Source organism: Lithobates pipiens, unplaced genomic scaffold (genome assembly GCF_037356315.1).
Source record: "Lithobates pipiens isolate NorthernLeopardFrog02 unplaced genomic scaffold, aLitPip1_a1.2 Scaffold_19, whole genome shotgun sequence".
In the NCBI taxonomy this organism is placed as follows: Eukaryota; Metazoa; Chordata; class Amphibia; order Anura; family Ranidae; genus Lithobates; species Lithobates pipiens.
Genome location: NW_027507764.1, coordinates 127,110,101 through 127,128,219, shown reverse-complemented (window position 1 = coordinate 127,128,219; position 18,119 = coordinate 127,110,101). Strand labels below are relative to the sequence as shown.

At 41.6% G+C, this 18,119-nt stretch overlaps 1 protein-coding gene across 1 annotated transcript in view; it reads left to right on the top strand.

Annotated features, from left to right (window-relative positions):
* The window catches only part of LOC143996276 (ATP-dependent translocase ABCB1-like), a 142,108-nt gene that overhangs the window by 31,751 nt on the left and 92,238 nt on the right, over positions 1 to 18,119 (top strand). Inside the window, exons 5-9 of the mRNA XM_077491246.1 lie at positions 11,140 to 11,284; positions 12,250 to 12,313; positions 14,615 to 14,806; positions 15,637 to 15,808; positions 15,894 to 16,018. Coding sequence (XP_077347372.1) covers positions 11,140 to 11,284; positions 12,250 to 12,313; positions 14,615 to 14,806; positions 15,637 to 15,808; positions 15,894 to 16,018 — 698 coding nt within the window. The remainder of the gene's footprint in view (positions 1 to 11,139; positions 11,285 to 12,249; positions 12,314 to 14,614; positions 14,807 to 15,636; positions 15,809 to 15,893; positions 16,019 to 18,119) is intronic.

Here is an 18,119-nt window from a genome sequence, read left to right as displayed (position 1 = left end):
TAATTTCAGGAGACAACAACCCATTTCCTAAAATAACTTGGTCAGGAAAATACCACATTATGGCCACTAGATGGAACTGATGATTGTAGGAAATAAACATATTGGAAACATGACTATTTATTTATTACAACTGTTCAAATGCTGAGACATTCGCATAGCAATTTTAATTCATAATTAGACCTCATACTGTTTATGGGATCTTTTGGATATCCTTGGCTCTAACAATGAGGGAGGAGAATGAAGGAGCGTTCTGTGATTCCTCTCTGGCCATACTATTACATCATACAAATGTACCTCCCTCCTTGAAGGATTAGAAGCTCAATGCTTTACTAAATCTAACCAGATTTTCCCTACCTATTGTTAAGTGCATAAGGTATGACGTAAAGCAAAACAAATGCAGTAGGTGAATGGTTTTACTTATTATAGCCCTATCTGGAACAACTACATCTACCTGGAGTTGGCCAAGCTTTCCTATGCCACTAAATGGCATATGTATGGCATTACACATTTCAAATATGAAACTGTTATTGTTTTCTTCTTTACAAACTATGTATCATATACCACACATACTGGTTGACTTTTCTATTTCTCCAACCCCAATTTTTGGTATGTTGCAATATAGTACTGTACGGAAAGGTATTATCTCTAGTTACTATGCATCCTTAGGGCTATTGCACACAGGACGTTTTTACAGCTGCTGTTAGGGGTGTCTGACGTTTTTTTTTATATGCTTCTAAACGCCCCTCCATGTTAACGTATGTGTCCATGAGGCGTTTGGAGGCACAAGCGTTTAGGGGCAGTAGAAAAAAAAACAGCCTGTGCTTCCAGGAGCAGTAGAAATGAGCTGTAAAAATGTCTGACACCGCTAAAAGCTGCCAAACGCTGCTAAACCCCTGCTTAGCACTGTTAAGCCGCATCAAGCATTTCTTTTTTACAGGTCAAAATCAATGGTTCCCTATGAGAGGTGAGCCCATTTATTTGAATAGAAGTGGCACCACAAGTGGCATCGTGATGATCCGACTTGCAGTGCAACTTGTGTGCTGAGGATCTTGAAGAGGAACCCCACTCCAAAATGTAAAAAAAAACTGTGTGGGGTCCCTCCCAAGGTCCATACCATACCCTTCAGTCTGGCTTGGAGTATAAAGGGAACCTCCATGCCAAACAAAAAGGTGTGGTCCCCCCAAAATCCATAGGTTCCCCCCCCCAAAATGCATACCAGACCCTTATCCAAGCATACAGCCTGGCAGGTCAGGAAAGGGGGGAGGAAGAGCGAGCACGCCCCTCCTGGACCATACCAGGCCACAAGCCTTCATCATGGGGGGGTGGGTGCTTTGGGGCAGGGGAGGCCTTGCACTCCCCCACTCCAAAGCACCTTGTCCCCATGTTCATGAGGACAAGGGCCTCCTCACTTGTTGTAAAAACCTTATCGGGTGGGGGGGCTTATCAAAATCTAGAACCCCCTTTAGCCACCCTAAGTGAATGAGTATGGGGTACATCATATCCCTACCCATTCACCTAAAAAAAAGTGTCAAAAATAAAAACACTACAAACAAATAAAAACAAATTGACAAATACATTTATTAGAGCAGCTCCGGCATTTCTTCTCCCTCCAGTGATGTCTTCATCCTTCGTTTCTTCTCCTCTCACCGCTGACTTCTTCTGCCACTGTCTTCTCCCTCTGCCGGTTCCCCTGTCTTTCTGTGCTGTCTTCTTGTGCTGTCTTCTCCCTCTGTTCTTCCTCCGATGCTGCCTCAATGCTCTCTCCTGCTGTAATGCTGGGTCTGTCGTGTGCCACTACTTATATAGCAATATGGGGGATCACCAGTGACGTCATCTGAAGGCCCCTCCCCCTTGTGACGTCACCGCCAGGGACATGATGGAGTGCTGCTAAACGGGCATTAACGCCAATTCACAAAGCTACTAAAAGCACATTTTTACAGATGCTTTTTCCTGGCGTTGGTAGTGTCCTTACAACTCGTTTTTTCTAACGCCCTGAGTGCATAAGCCCTTACTCTTTATCTATTTGGAAGCTTATCAATGCAAGGCAAAGAAACAGTGGCAGTCCAATCTGGGGGAAATAGCCAGCGAGCAACGGGAGATGGCTTTGGAGGCAGTGCATGATAATTACCGTAAATACATCTCAGCACCTTTGCTAACTATATTGTTGCTGAGAGTATGCTCCCTGACCCTGTCTGTCCTAAATGTAGCAGGAATCATGGAGATCTCATTCATGTGCTCTGGCACTGTCCAAAGTTACATAGATACTGGCAATCCATACTTTGCACCAACATAGGGGATGCCCATTCAAATTTGAAAAAGTATGCGGTAGGTGGTTATATATTCCTGGTCTGGCTCCTGTGGAACTGGTTATGGATAGGTTGCTGGGGTAATGTGTTGCTTATTTCTGCATGTTATTTATCAAACTGCTTGTGTTCACCAAGTCAATGGAATTGTGTATGCCAATTTTTGTAATTGGAAGCAACTGCATATGTGACAGTGCCAATGCATCCTGTTTTTTGTTTTATTAAAACCTATAATCAGAGGCTTATCCCCCCAACTCCTGCTTCTGATTAGTAGGTTACATTGATAATATCATTAGGGGGCAGAATTGCTGTCTGGTGACAGTGTAGAGGAGTGCCCTTAGTATAGTGCAGTGCCCCTTTACTCACCATGCTATGAGGCAGACACAAGCCCCTATAACTACATTTCCCACAACTCCCTGGCTTCCTGGACATGCCCAGGGAGTATACATGTCTCAGCTTCACTCCCTCAGCAGCTCATAGAGACCCCACTTGAGGCAGAGGTATATGAGCATGTGATAGGTAAAAGACCCTCCATTTTCAGACCCAGCATGAAGGCAGTCAGGCAGCTGCTTAAAGCATGCAGCTTCTCCAGCTACTGTGGAGAGACCCTCCCAAGAGTATTGCAGTTGGCCTCTTATCCTTGGGCCTGGGATCCATCCAGCTGTTCACCTTTGTTACCAGAACTATGCTGGACTTCCTTGAGAGGAACATTATCTATGAGGATAATCACATTAGCTGTTTGTGTTCTAAACTGTTTTACTGAAGTAGTGAATTTCAGCTTGACTCTCTGTTGCTATAGATTCTTGTAGCGATTATGCTATGCAAAGCAAAGAAGAAGGTGCTTCTAAGTGCAGTAATAAAACTCATTGATATGCCTGTTTTTCTCTTCCATCTTGTAAGTGTTTTAACCCTTCCTTGTCATTAAAGTGTTTTATTACTGCACTTAGCAGCGCCTTCTTCTCTGCTTCGTTTTTCCTATAGAGTGTGCTTCCCTCTTCCACAGAGCACCCTATTCTCCACACCCCTTGATTATGCTATGCAGCTACACATTGATAGTCAGAGACATTGCTGTGAAGAGTTCATGTTTGTGGAGCTTTCGTTATTCTGCAGTGTATGCATGTTTTTGCTATCTTGAAAGTGTTTTGCATCAGTGGCATTGCTATAGGGGTGCAAGGGGTGTGGGCGGCACCCGGGTGACACCAGCCAGAGGGGTGACACTCAGGGTCGTATTGCCTCTGCCACTGTCACTAACACAGCAAAGTGGAGAGTAGGAGGCAGAACACTTCTGTACACACAGCGGGAGACAGAAGTGCTGAAAGGAGGGCAAGAGCTGGAGCTGCCAGAGCTAACTGTCTAAGTTAACCGGCGGGTGATTGGTTGCTAGGTGGTTAATATGAAAAATTAACTGCAGCATCTCCCACTCTATTCAGCGCTGCTGTGTCACCCGCTTTCTGTGCTCCAATAATGTAGGAAAGGGCAGAGCTGCAGAGATTGTGTAATGTAAAGAAGGGGGGATAGCTGCAAGGGGCTGTCTATTGTCCAAGGGGATGTATAATGTGCAAAATATAAAAGAGAAGCTGCACTAAAAAAAAAAATCGAATAAAATGAGCAAGTGATTGTGGTACAAAAGAAAAACACAATCTGTAGACCACTAAAGATATTGAATAGTAAACAGTCCTCAAGGGATCATAGAAAATAATCCAATACTTGCATGCAAGTGAAGTGAACTCTTCACAAAAACACCAGCAGATGTGCACCTCCACCACATGAATTATCTCGCTTACTGAAAGGCAAGCTTGACAAGCCTGTAATGTTGATCAATATCTGGACCTGTATCCAACAGCAGCTCACAGGAGTTGGGCAGAAAGTGAACCAGGTAAGCTCAACTCATCAGGCATTAAAGATTTAGCATCAATCATGTGCCCAGAAAAACAAAGACAAACTCGCCATAGTGTAAATCAGACTATTTAAGATTTATTCGAAATAAAAGATTGCACTTACAAGAAGCAAAGATAAAAACTTCCATAAAAGATTTGCCGGCTGGCTTGCAGACACCCATCCACTCACAAGGTGTGAGGGCTTACCTTGGTTGGAGTCCATGGTGCAGAGATGTACGCTCACCCTTGCAAATACACACAGCCCACGGTAACAAAGAGATAAGCTACCTGAGCTATGAATCTGTGCACAGGGGCTTGACAGGAAAAGCCAAGGGATCGTCGAAGTAAAGCCATAGTCCGGGATTCCAGAAGTCAGCATAAACGAAATACAAGCCAGGGTCAGTCTTGGAACACTGTAACTTTGAACACAGGTACCTTTGGTGGCAAGAGACAATGAACTGACAAAGCCCTCAGAGTGAGGCAGTGTTTTATACCCATCTGATTAGGTAACCTGCCACAGCTGATCCAAGAGTGACAGGTACAAACAGAATTGCACACAGTACTTTATGCAAAACTAGGCATGGCTGGAAAGCAGGCAGAATAGAAATGAGGTGTGGCTCAGAGGTAAAGAAACAGGAGCAAGAACAAACAGTCATTAGTTCAACACCACCTAGAGCCACTTGGGGCGCGACCACGCGTGGCCATCTAAAAGACACGGATGGGACCATGACACAAGGTACACCACAATGACGTCAGCACATCAACCTCCTGACATACGTTTCATCACAGAATGATGTCATCTTGGGGAATGGGCGACACACTGACTCATTGCATTAAATAGTATCACAGAGAACCACTCCTTGATTTGACTCCTGAGTAGCGAACCTGATCCCCTCTAAACGGAGCTAAAAAACTATCTGTAATCAGTACTGAAATCTAAATATGTAGGCTAAAAATAAATAAACCTGAAGAGGGACAGGAACATTGTGTAAGGACTAACCACCATACATAGAAAACCCAGAACTGTACCAACAAATGGCACAAATTAACCAATATATATATATATATATATATGTACTAACTCCACTGTGCCTCAAGTGGTAGAGAGTGGATATAGCATTCCGAGGGGACAAACTAGGTCTCCACTGGTTGAAAATGGGTAGGACATCCAAGGATGACACAGGGGTAGATACTCAACTGTGCCTCCAATGGTGAAAAATGGATATACCATCCACAAGTAAATTACGTGAACAAAAGTAAATGTAATATATCCCTATTAATAGGACAGAGAAATACAATGACAATACAAATTAAAAAAAAATTGGGTAACAAGGGTAATATTAAAATGAGGATGGTATTAAAAAAAAGGGGATAATGTAAAAAAAGGGGGACAATGCTTGACATCAAAAGATCACTTAGAATCAAGCCACAACTGCCAATAATAATAAGTAGATATATTGAAGGTATTGCTACTAAGGGTTCACATGGAGTTCACATAGTAAAAATGAAAACTAACTTAGACTGTATTAAGAATTATCAATGAATGCATTTAGGTCCACATCGTTGGTCAACCCAAAGGGGGTGTAGCTCTTATCCTATATATCCAAGACATCTCGAGTCTTGATATATTACGCACCAGAGAGCCACCTCTCCATTGTGAGGTATACTTATCGATCCCCCAAAAAATGGTTTTGCCAGGATTCTTATTATGGGTTTCCAAATAATGCCTCTGGAAAGCCATTTTTTATGTTCGTTATGTGCTCATTAAGTCTAACCAAGAGGGGGCGCTTAGTCCTGCCCACATATTGTAGCCACAGGGCACTGGAGAAAATAAACTACCCCCTCAATGGAGCATATAATGAACAGCTTAATCTCGAATTCTAATGAGGTGCTAAATCTGAATGGCGCCTCAAAAAATATTCAACAGCAAACAGTCCCAGATCATGCAGTATGACCGTTTAAAGGGATGTGATGTCCGCTGTCACCAGCCACAGCCCTGTTTTAGAAGTATGTTCTGCCAACAAGTTGATCACATGACGTGAGTCCTTGATACCTGAGGGCATTTTGGTTATGAGTGGTTGTAAGTAAAAATCGATGTATCTCCCCACCTGGGACGTAATGGATCTATACCACTTACTATAGATACATTGATTTTTACTTACAACCACTGATAACCAAAATGCCCTCACATATCAAGGACTCCCATCATGTGATCAACTTGGCAGAACAAACTCCTAAAACAGGGCTGTGGCTGGTGACAGCGGACGTCACATTCCTCTATATGGTCATACCGCATGATCTGGGACTTGCCGTCTAATATTTTTTTGGAGGTGCCATTCAGATTTATTTGATGAACAAATTTCTTTCATCATGGAACTGCTTCAATTTGCCCCTCACATAGTTATTTTTGTTTCAATGGCCAGTACTATAGAGAAGATAGAGGGGTTGCCATGGGGGCTAAATATGCCCCCAGTTTGGCAAATCTCTTCATGGCTCTATGGGAGGAGGATGTCATCTATGCCCACCAGAAACCCCTGGTGGTGCTGTGGACCAGGTATATAGATGACATCCTCCTCCTGTGGGATGGTAGCCGAGGTGACATGGACTTTTTTATTGAACAATTAAACAATAACACCAGAGGCATTTTTCTTAACTATGTGGCCAGCCAGATAGAAATCAATTTCCTGGATCTTAAAATTGGGGTGAATGGTGATCAGTTTACAACTTCAACATTCTTCAAGAGCACCGATAGGAATTCTTACATTCCTGTCGATAGCTGCCATCATGAAGCATGGCTTAGATAAGTCCTGAAGAGCCACTATATAAGTTTAAAGCGTAATTGCTCTGATAATAGAGAATTTTTGATACAGGCAGCGATCTTTACTAGACGATTTATAGCAAAGGGCTATTCAAATGCCTCTTTAAAAAGCACATTGGACAATGTGGCACTAATAGATAGGAGTGACCTACTTAGGTAAAGACTGCCTAGAGGTGATAGGATGCCTTCTGTCCCTTTTATTACCACCTATTCCGTGCAACACATGAATGTTAAAAAACTCATTAAGAAACATTGACATATTCTTACTAATGATCAGATTTTGAATAATGTCCTTCCCAACAAACCACAGGTAATTTATAAGGGAGCCTCTTCCCTTAGGGGCAGAGTGGCACCAAATGTCCTTGATCCTCCTTCTGTTAGGAAAGGTTTTTTTGAGAATCTGACCGGTTTCTCCCAGTGCAGGAGGTGTAGGATGTGCCCCTTCAGTGGATGCACACATAGAGGAACTCAAATTTACATCATTTAGCACCTCAGTAGAATTTGAGATTAAGCCATTCATTCATTATTATTATTTATTGCTCCAATGAGGGGGTCATTTATCTGCTCCAATGCCCTTGCGGGCTACAATATGTGGGCAGAACTAAGCACCCCCTCTTGGTTTGACCAAATGAGCACATAATGAACATCAAAAAATGGCTTTCCCAAACACTCAGTCCTGAGGCATTATTTGGAAGCCCATAATAAGAATCCGGCCAAAACCATTTTTTTGGGGATCGATACCTACACCCCACAATGGAGAGGTGGCTCTCTGGTGCGTAATATATCAAGACTCAAGATGTTTTGGATATATAGGATCAAGAGCTACACCCCCTTTGGATTATACGTTGATGTAGACCTAAATGCATTCATTGATAATTCTTAGTAAAGTCTAAGTTAGTTTTAATTTTTAGTATGTGAACTCGATGTGAACCCTTAGTAGCCATACCTTCTATATATCTACCTATTATTATTGGCAGTTGTGGCTTGATTCTAAGTGATCTTTTGATGTCAAGCATTGTCCCCCTTTTTTTTTACATTATCCCCTTTTTTTTAATACCTTCCTCATTTTAATATTACCCTTGTTTAACAATCATTTTTTAAATTTGTATTTTCATTGTATTTCTCGGGTTCTATGTCCTATTAATGGGGATATATTACATTTTCTTTTGTTCACGTAATTTACTTGTGGATGGTATATACATTTTTCACCATTGGTAGCACAGTTGAGTATCTATCCCTGTGTCATCCTTGGATGTCCTACCCATTTTCAACCAGTGGAGACCTAGTTTAATGTTTATTCTTGTGTCCCCTCGGAATGCTATATCCACTCTCTACCATTTGAGGCACAGTAGAGTTAGTACATATATATATATTTTGGGTTAATTTGTGCTGTTTGTTGGTACAGTTCTGGGTTTTCTATGTATGGTGGTTAGTCCCGCATATATAACTTACACAATGTTCCTGTACCTCTTCAGGTTTATTTATTTTTAACCTACATATTTAGATTTCAGTATTGATTACAGATAGTTTTTTAGCCCCGTTTAGAGGGGATCAGGTTCGCTACTCAGGATTCAAATCAAGGCGTGGTCCTCTGTGATACTATTTAATGCGATGAGTCAGTGTGTCACTCGTTCCCCAAGACGACATCATTCTGTGACGAAACGTACGCTGGGAGGGTGACATGCTGGCATCATCGCGGAGTTCCTTGTGAGCGGACGGGTGTCTGCACGCCGGCCAGCAAATCTTGGTAGTGTAAGCATGGAAGTTTTTATCTTCGCTTCTTGTAAGTGCAATCTTTTATTTCTAATAAATCCTAAATAGTCTGATTCACACTATAGCTAGTTCTTCTTCATTTTTCTGGGTGCATGATCGATGCTAAATCTTGAATGTCTGATGATTTCAGTTTACTTGGTTCACCTTTTGCCCAACTCCTGTGAGCTGCTGTTGATTACAGGTCCGGATATTGATCAACATTACAGGCTTGTCAAGTTTGCCTTTTCGGTAAGCACGTAATTTATGTGGTGGAGGTGCACATCTGCTGGTGGTGTTTTTGAGAAAAGTTCACTTTACTTGCATGCAACTATTGGATTATTTTCTATGATCTCTTGAGGACTGTTTACTATTCAATATCTTTAGTGGTCTACAAATTGTGGTTTTCTTTCATACCACGGTCACTTGCTCACTTTATTATATTTTTTTAGTGCAGCTTCTCTTTTATATTTTGCAATTTATACATGTGTGTATCTCACGTTTGAGCTGCTGCTATTTTCTTTATTTCTTTCATTTCTTTCTTACATTTTTTTTAGTAGGGATATTTTCCTATTTATATTTAGGATGCATAATGTGCAGGGGGCTTCCTAATGTTCAAGGGGCTGTGTAATATGCAGGAGGCTGTGTAATGTAAATAAGAACAGAGGTGCAGCAGCTGTGTAATGTAAAGGGGTCCAGAGGTGCAGGAGTATGTGTAATGTAAAGGGGTTCTAGAGGTGCAGGGTGCTGTGTAATGTAAGGGGGGTCAGAGGTGCAGGATGCTATGTAATGTGAAGGGATGTCAGAGGTGCAGGGTGCTGTTTAATATAGAGGGGTGCCAGAGGTGAAGGGGGCTGTGTAACGCGAAAGGGGTGTCAGGGGTGCAGGGGGATGTTTGATGTAAAGAGGTGCCAGAGGTGCAAGAGGCTGCACAATGTAATGGGGTGCCAGAAGTGCAGGGGCTGTGTAATTTAAAGGGTCGCCAGAGATGCAAGGGGCTGTGTAATTTAAAGGGGTGCCAGAGATTCAGGGGGCTGTGTAATGTGAAGAGGTACCAGAGGTGCGGGGGGCTGTGTAATGTAAAGGGGTGCCAGAGCTGCAGGGGACCATTTAATGTGAAGATGTGCCAGTGCTGCAGGGGGCTGTGTAATGTGAAGGGGTGGCAGAACTGCAGGGGGCTGTAATGTGAAAGAGTTTCAGAGCTGCAGCTGAAGTGAAGGAGTCCTGCATGCTGCATCTTTGGCATACTTTCAGAAATGGGGAAAATGTGATTGGGGAAGGGGGGTGTAGCACCATGTTTTAGCGCACCAGGTGACACCAATGCTAATGACACCTCTATTTTCAATTACTTTTATCTTTGAACCTGTTTAATAAACTGCAAGTTACAGTTGCTCTCTGATCATTCGGCTGATTACCTATTTTGTTAAAAGAACACCATGAAAAAGGTGGAAAATTGGTCACAGACGAAAGAGCAGCTAAGTTTTATATCATTCACAAATTACTTGTCTCTAATGCTTGCTTGAGTCTAGGTATACTGTAAAGCAAAACTCTTTATTTCTGTGTAAAAATGAATGCAAATGTAAAAAGTAAATGCCTTAGGAGGTAAAATCATTAGCATATTATTCAGACCTTCACAGAAATTAAAGCAAAATTATTATTATACAGAATGGCAACCAGCTTGCTTCAGAAGCTATAGAAAGCTTTTGTTCTTTAAACCCATACCAACCTATACATTTATGCAGCCATTCATGCAGATTTTCTTTTAAATTCACCATCCAGGTACAGTTTTGCCACAGATACCAATTACTTTCCTCCTCTGCAGTGATTGGGAAAAAAAGCAGGATCTGATAAAACACTTTTATGCCGCGTACACACGGGCAGACTGTATGGCGTACTTAGTCCGTCGAAACACATTTCAGCGGACAGTCCGCTCGTGTGTGGGCTTCAGCGGACTTTTTCAGCGTGCAGTCTGGCGTACTAAGTATTTTGGATTTTTCGAAATTCTGTCCGTCGTACTTTGGTTTCAGCGGACAATCCGCTCGTCAGTAGGCTAGTTCGACGGACTAAGAATGGCGCATGCCCAGAAAGGATTTACACGGCGGAAGGGTGCTTTGCTGTGTATTCGACTTCCTATTTCTAGTCCCGTCGTACGTGCTGTACACGTCATCGCGCAAGCTTTTGACGGACTGTTTGTGCATCCGTGTGTTCTCAAGTCCGTTCAGTCGAAAGTATGACGGACTGTCCGTCGGATTGTATGACAGACTAAGTACACCATACAGTCCGCTCGTGTGTACGCGGCATTAGAAGGCACAGTTTCTCTCCTAGAAAGTTTTATAAACAAGGACCGTTATTAATATTTGTTCTCTTGTACTTACTGTATACTGTTTTCCAGCTGCGTTATGCAGATGCCTTTGATATCTTCCTCATAGTCATCGGCCTTATCTGTGCTGCAGCCAATGGGACAGGTCTGCCTATTCTCATCATTGTATTTGGAGACATGACAGACAGCTTTGTCCGGAGTGGAGTGAATGTGAATGGTAAGTGTAGGTATATACAGTGGAAAAAAACAGTTTATGAACAGCAAAAAATCCAGAATACAGTCTAGTGGTCCCTGGTGGACCGATAAGCATCCTTTCATTACAGTATTGGGGTATAAAGACACCAGCATGGGTTGAGAACTCTGGGAGTCTTCAAGAGGTAGCGTAGGCTCCTCTGAGGTATAAGCCTCTTATGATCTTCATGAAAAAAGGAAAGTACTAAGAAGTACATCCAGGTCACGCCCCCAGTTTTTCCCTGCTGGTGGCAGACCTGCAGGTAGATAACTGCTAAAAAAATTACGCATGAGGCAAGAATGTCCGGCTGGGATCAGGGCAGGCAGCATTCATAAAACAAGTCAGGATAGATGGCGATTTAAAAGATTTCGAAAGACTGGGTAGATTGTAATCAGGAAAAAAATCAAAAAGTGGCCACTTATAAGAAAGACTTATACCGCCTACACACGATCAGACTCTCCGACAACAGAACAGTGGATTTTTTTCTCTAAGGATGTTGGCCTCCAACTTGTCTTGCATACACATGGTCACACAAATGTTGTTGGAAATTCCCAATGTGAGAACGCAGTGATGTACACGACGAGTTGAGAAAAAGGAAGTTCAATAGCCAGTGCTGCTCTTTCTGCTTGATTCCGAGCATGTATGAACTTTTGTGTGATGGACTTGTGTACACACAATCGGAATTTTCGACAATAAAGTGAAGTTGGCCGGAAATTCCGACAGAAAATGTTCGATGGAGCATACACACGGTCAGACTTTCCAACAACAAGCTCACATCAAACATTTCCTGTTGGGAAGTACGACTGTGTGTACGCAGCATAAGGCACCTGACGTTTTAGCAGTTACTCCATCCATAAATCATTTACCCTATTGATCCACCATTGCTCAACCAACACTGAGTTATTGTACCTTTTTAAAGAATTGATTGTAATGTATATCATTTCTTGCAGCATCACTTAATACTTCAGGTTGTTCAGAACTCCTTACGATTGACATAGAAGGTGAAATGACTAGGTAGGTAACATTAGCTTATCCTATTACATTGATATCCAACAAGCTGTTTTTTTCATTCATTACTTTATGCATTTTTGGTTGTGCCAAAACTTTCAATATATGAATTTGCAGAACAATAGGAACACGCAGAGCAATCATTTGCATATTTTCTGTTCTAGTGGTTGATTTACTAAAGTGGTAACTGTTTATTTTGCAGACAGAATGGTTATTTTCAGTTATTCAATAATGTGCAATAAAAAAAAAAAAAAAATGGTTTCCCTTGCATGTAATGAGTGTTAAGCGAACATAGATTCACCACATATACTTTAAACTAAATGAACATTTTCCACTGCTTTATTAAATCATACCCTAATGCCACGTACACACAATCGGACTTTCCATCAGAAAAGTTCCAACGGAATCATTTCATCGGGATATTTTGATTGTGTGTGGGCTTCAGTGGACTTTTTTTTTTCAAAAAGACTGACAGGCCTAGAAATAGAACAAGTTTTAAATCAATTGAATCAATTCCTATCGGGAAAACCCTTCATCTGTATGCTAGTCCGACGGACCAAATACGACACAAGGGCAGCTATTGGCTACTAGCTATTGAACTTCCTTTTCTAGTCCCGTCATACTTCATCTCATTCAAAACAAACTGACTTTGGTGTGATCGTGTGTAGGCAAGTCCATTCGGTCGGAACTCCGTCGGAAACTCCGTTGGAAAGACTGTCAGGCCGCGTACACACGCGGGGACTGTTCGCTCAACTTTGTCCGTCAAACAGTTTCAGCGGACAGTCCGCTCAAAATTAGCATGGACGGACTTGGCCACACACGACGAACGAACAGTCCGCTGAAACCGTGCGCGATGACGTGAACGGCACGTACGACGGGACTAGAAAACGACGTCCTATACACTGCAATGCAAACTTCGGCGTGTAAATCCTTTCTGAGCATGCGCGGAACTTAGTTTGACGAACAAGCCTACACACGAGGGGACTGTTCGCTGAAACAAAGTTTCAGCGGACAGTTTTTCGGAATTTCCGAAAAACTTTGTTCAGCAGACTGTCCGCTGAAACTGTCCGCTGAAAGCCCACACACGAGCGGACTGTCCGCCGAAACACTGTTCAGCGGACAAAGTTGAGCGAACAGTCCCCGCGTGTGTACGCGGCCTCAGAGTTTATTCTGACGGAAAGTCCGGACGTGTGTACGTGGCATAAGAGTAAACGTCCTGTCAGTTCTACTTTAGATAAAGAAGGTACAATTGTCTTATTAAAAGTGTAGGCTATCATTGCGGACTTCCTTCTGAAAATGCTAGTTCATTGGCTGTTTCTGGCTTTAGTTCCCATTGACTCACAAACCCAGAACAAGTATTGTTAAATTAGAGTAAAATCCTGTATACTGAAATTCTTGCTTGTTTTACATCAGCGACCTGGGAAGCATTGAAGGAATTGGAGCAGAGCAGGTTTCATTTAAACAATTTGGTTATAGTAAATAATAACTAATTCAAAAATAAAAAAACACAATATATGGGTTCTAAACCCATGCAAACGGAAAATATATTTAAAAAAAAATCAAGTATATGTGGCTGGAGCTGCACGTTGTAAAATGTATAAACACCTCTGAGTATAGACAAATTTAAATGAACCGCGCTCCTGTGAATATATAAGTATATAAATCATATAGTATCACCACTGTGGAAAATATAAATACATAAAACAACTCAAAACTATACAAACAAAAACTATAAGAAAAAGTGAATATATATTGTGAAGTCCATATTATATCCTGTGGCCCCAAGTGCAAAAAGCATCCTCGATGAGTATAGGAAATTCTCTCCACCAGCACGCAGACACACTACACACTCACCAGATACAGTAGACCCCTTATTATAGGGGGTCAGATGAAGAATATCCCACATAAGGTCTCAGAAGTGGTATCGAAATACACTGCTGACAACCATTCAATGTAGATAAAGGCTGAACTTTAAGCTCTAATGGTGATCAGCATGGGAGTATAAAGAACCCCGGTGTGCGCTCCAATTCCATTCCAGCTGACCAGAAATGACATATTCATCAGCCCAGATCTCACATCATCTGGGGTAATGGAATGCCTCAATAATTCTGAGTATTTGTTCTGTTCTCTGTATTGTCATTTAAAGAAAATGTTATGGCATTTCTGCTTTAGAAGCTTTAAGAGATAGTAGGAAATGTTAGAGCAGGAAATGCGTGTGAATAATAAAGAAGGTGACCTGTTAACAGTCTTTCTGTACTACTGAGACAAAAGAAACACTTAAGTCTTTTTTTTTTTTTTCATTTTCAGGTTTTCCTTTTACTATGTTGGGTTAGGCTGTGCTGTTTTTATCCTAAGTGTTTTCCAGATTTGGACATTTTTGGCCTCGGCTGCTCGCCAAATTATGAGAATTCGGCAGAAGTTTTTCAGAGCGGTTCTTCATCAAGACATGTCTTGGTTTGATTCCACTCAGATTGGGACCTTGAACTCAAGACTTACTGAGTAAACAATTCTACATATTGAATACATTAAAAATAATCAAAAGCTAACAGTAGTGAATTATAATAGGATTTTTGGCCCAGGGGCTAATAGCTGTAAACCTAGAGATCTTTACTAGGCACATTCCATGATCTAAATACAGGCCGTAAAAAAAAAAGGAAAATAATATGATGGCATAGGGATACTACATTACATTTGGAAATAAGCTTTTGTAACTTCTCAGCAAAAATGAATATTGTATATAATAAAGGAAAGGGCCATGCCATTTGGAAGAGGATGCAATAATGAGGATAGGCCAAGGACAATAGAAGTTATTCATCAAAATGGGGATGACACACAGATGCAAGTTCAAGGTGATCCTGGGTCAGTAGCCCAAATGAGCAAGAGCATTGTTTGTCTTATATGTCCCCATGGGGAGATTTCTATTTACTTCCTATCCTAGAGATGCAATAGGACATGAGAGGAAATCCCCTTAAAGTGTGAGGAATTACCCACTTATATAGTTATAACTATAACAGATGTCCCAATTTGAAGACTTAGCTTTAATTCTTGTTCTGGGAACCACTCTCACATTTTGGATTTCCCTTCACTTTCTGAAAATATTCATGAGGACATATAAAAAGTGGAAACCCCTCCAGTAGAGACACACATCAATAAGAACCTGAAAAGATGGTTGTACTTTTCCCCACCTTATCCAAAATAAAAAATATTAAAAATGTTTTAAAAGTTTTGCCTTTACATATCATTTTCATTTAAAAAGAACAACCCCTTCCCAAAAACTTTTGAAGTCAGGGTTTTGACTACTTTGCTCAGACAGCTATTTTTATTTCTAGTGACATAAATACCATCCATGAGGGTCTCGCTGATAAGATGTGCATATTTGTGCAGTTTCTTAGTACTTTTCTATCTGGAATTATCATTGGATTTGTGTATGGCTGGAAGCTTACACTGGTCATCTTGTCAGTTAGTCCACTACTTGGTGTGTCAGCAGCAATCTGGACCAAGGTATGTGTTATATAATCTCATTTTTGCTTTTAACGTTTTTATGTATTGAATGTATTACTATTTTTTATTTCTTACATCTTTCCAGCTTGTTGCATCATTTACATCAAAGGAGTTACAAGCCTACGCAAAGGCTGGTGCAGTAGCAGAGGAAATTCTGGCAACTATACGGACAGTCATTGCTTTTAATGGACAACAGAAAGCTATAGATAAGTATGTTCATTGTATTAGGGGCTTATTAAACTGCTTTGGCTTGTTGCTACCTACAGATTTTTTTTTGTTTTATTGGATGTTCAAAGACCATGGCTACCCCAAATGAATACTTTTATCTTTGGTGGGGAGTGGTGACTCAAATCGCAATGACAAAGCAAGGTCCACAAAGACATGGATGAGCGAGTTTGGGGTGGAGGAAATTGACTGGCCTGCACAGAGTCCTAACCTCACCCCGATAGAACACCTTTGGGATGAATTAGAGCAGATACTGCGAGCCAGGCCTTCTCGTTCAACATCAGTGCCTGACCTCACAAATGCTTTTCTGGATGAATGGTCAAACATTCTTATATACACACTTCTAAACCTTGTGGACAGCCTTCCCAGAAGAGTTGAAGCTGTTATAGCTGCAAGGGGTGGGCCAACTCAATATTGAACCCAACAGACTTGGATGCCATCATGTGTGTGTAAAGACAGGCATCAAAATACTTTTGGTAATATAGTGTATATTATATATCAAGATTGAAAGTCTTCTGAACAAAGCAGACAGGAAGGTAGAGATAGGGGTAGATGGGTCACTTCTCTGAATGTGTGTGTCTAAATTTGAGTTTGAGAGGTAGAGCTTTGCTAACAATAAACTTATTTTCAGCAGTTAAGAATAGCTACATGGTAAATATTCATATGCGATATTTCATTTTTACATGACTAAAAAATGTATGTATTTTTAGCATATAAAGCAACTAAACAAAGAAAGTCAGATACTTTAATAACACACATCCAAATATAACATGCAGCATGTTGGTTCATGAGTTAAATGTACAGGTATGCAGTGTTAACTTAATCTGTGAAAATATTTTCATCATAGTTTGCATGTATTCATTGACAAAAACTAAACAAATATAAAATTCAGTTTCAATTCAGGTGATTAAAATACGACTAAAACTAAAATGGCATTTTAGTTAAACAAATATGACTAAAGCAAAATCGAAATTTGAAGTCAAAATTAACATCCATTGCATAGGCGCACTCGCCAAGACTGTCCTTTGCCCCCGCGTCTTTTCTCTATCATGATTGAACCCTTGGCTGCAGCCTTGCGAGCCTCTGAGGAGATACAGGGGATAAAGGTGGGCAGTCTGACTGAAAAAACTTCACTATATGCGGATGATATGGTTCTTTTTTTTGTGAGACTCTAAGAATTCCCTGTCGGCAGCCTTAGACATCCTTAATTCCTTTGCTCATTTTTTCGGTCTGAAAGTCAACTGGGTTAAATCCCAGATTCACTCAGGACGCTGTCCCCCAGATGTGAGATTTGTGCAGATTGTCCCTTGCAGAGGGTAGAGGTGATCTGTCAGGAAAGGTTCCCTCCGCTGGTAATATCAATCATTTGGCATGCAGTACTGCGATCCACCAGCAGGTGTCTCCTGCTGGAATTATGTAATCTTTGGTCCGCAGTACTGGTGTCCACCAGCGGAGGGATCCTGGCAGTGTGGAGCAGGTTTTGCCTTCTACAGTCAGGCGTCGCATGACTGACAGCAGCCATTATAAATACCCGGCAGGTGCACACACACCTCGCCTTGGTATTGTTCCTTGTGCCCTGACCTGCTGCTGGCGATCCTGAACCTATTCCTGTGCCCTGAACCTGTGACCTGTGGTTCTGATCCTGTTTCCCTGTCCTGGTCCCTACCCTGTCCCACCTGTTACCATTATCCCTGTCCTGCAGTCTGATCCGTCCATCCTCTCCCTGTCCTGTGTTCCCTACCCCATCTGCTGATCTCCCCGTGTATGACCTTGGCCTGGCTTGTGACTCTGATTCTGGACTGCCCTTGTTTATTTGCTGATCCTCTGTGTATGACCCTGGCCTGCCTATCGTTTACGGTCCTTGCATTTCCCAGTTTGTACAACCACTACTTTTAGCATGGTCTGGTATTTTGCAATCAGCCACAGCCAGCCCACAACAAACCATCTCTGCTACCAAACACCTGCCTGCCCAAAAGTCTCTTCCTCCATCACCTATGGCAACCTCAGTTTCAGCCCAATATACTCTACTCCCCACCAAATATCAATAACCTGTTTCTTCCTGCTGCACATATCCTGCCTTTAATCC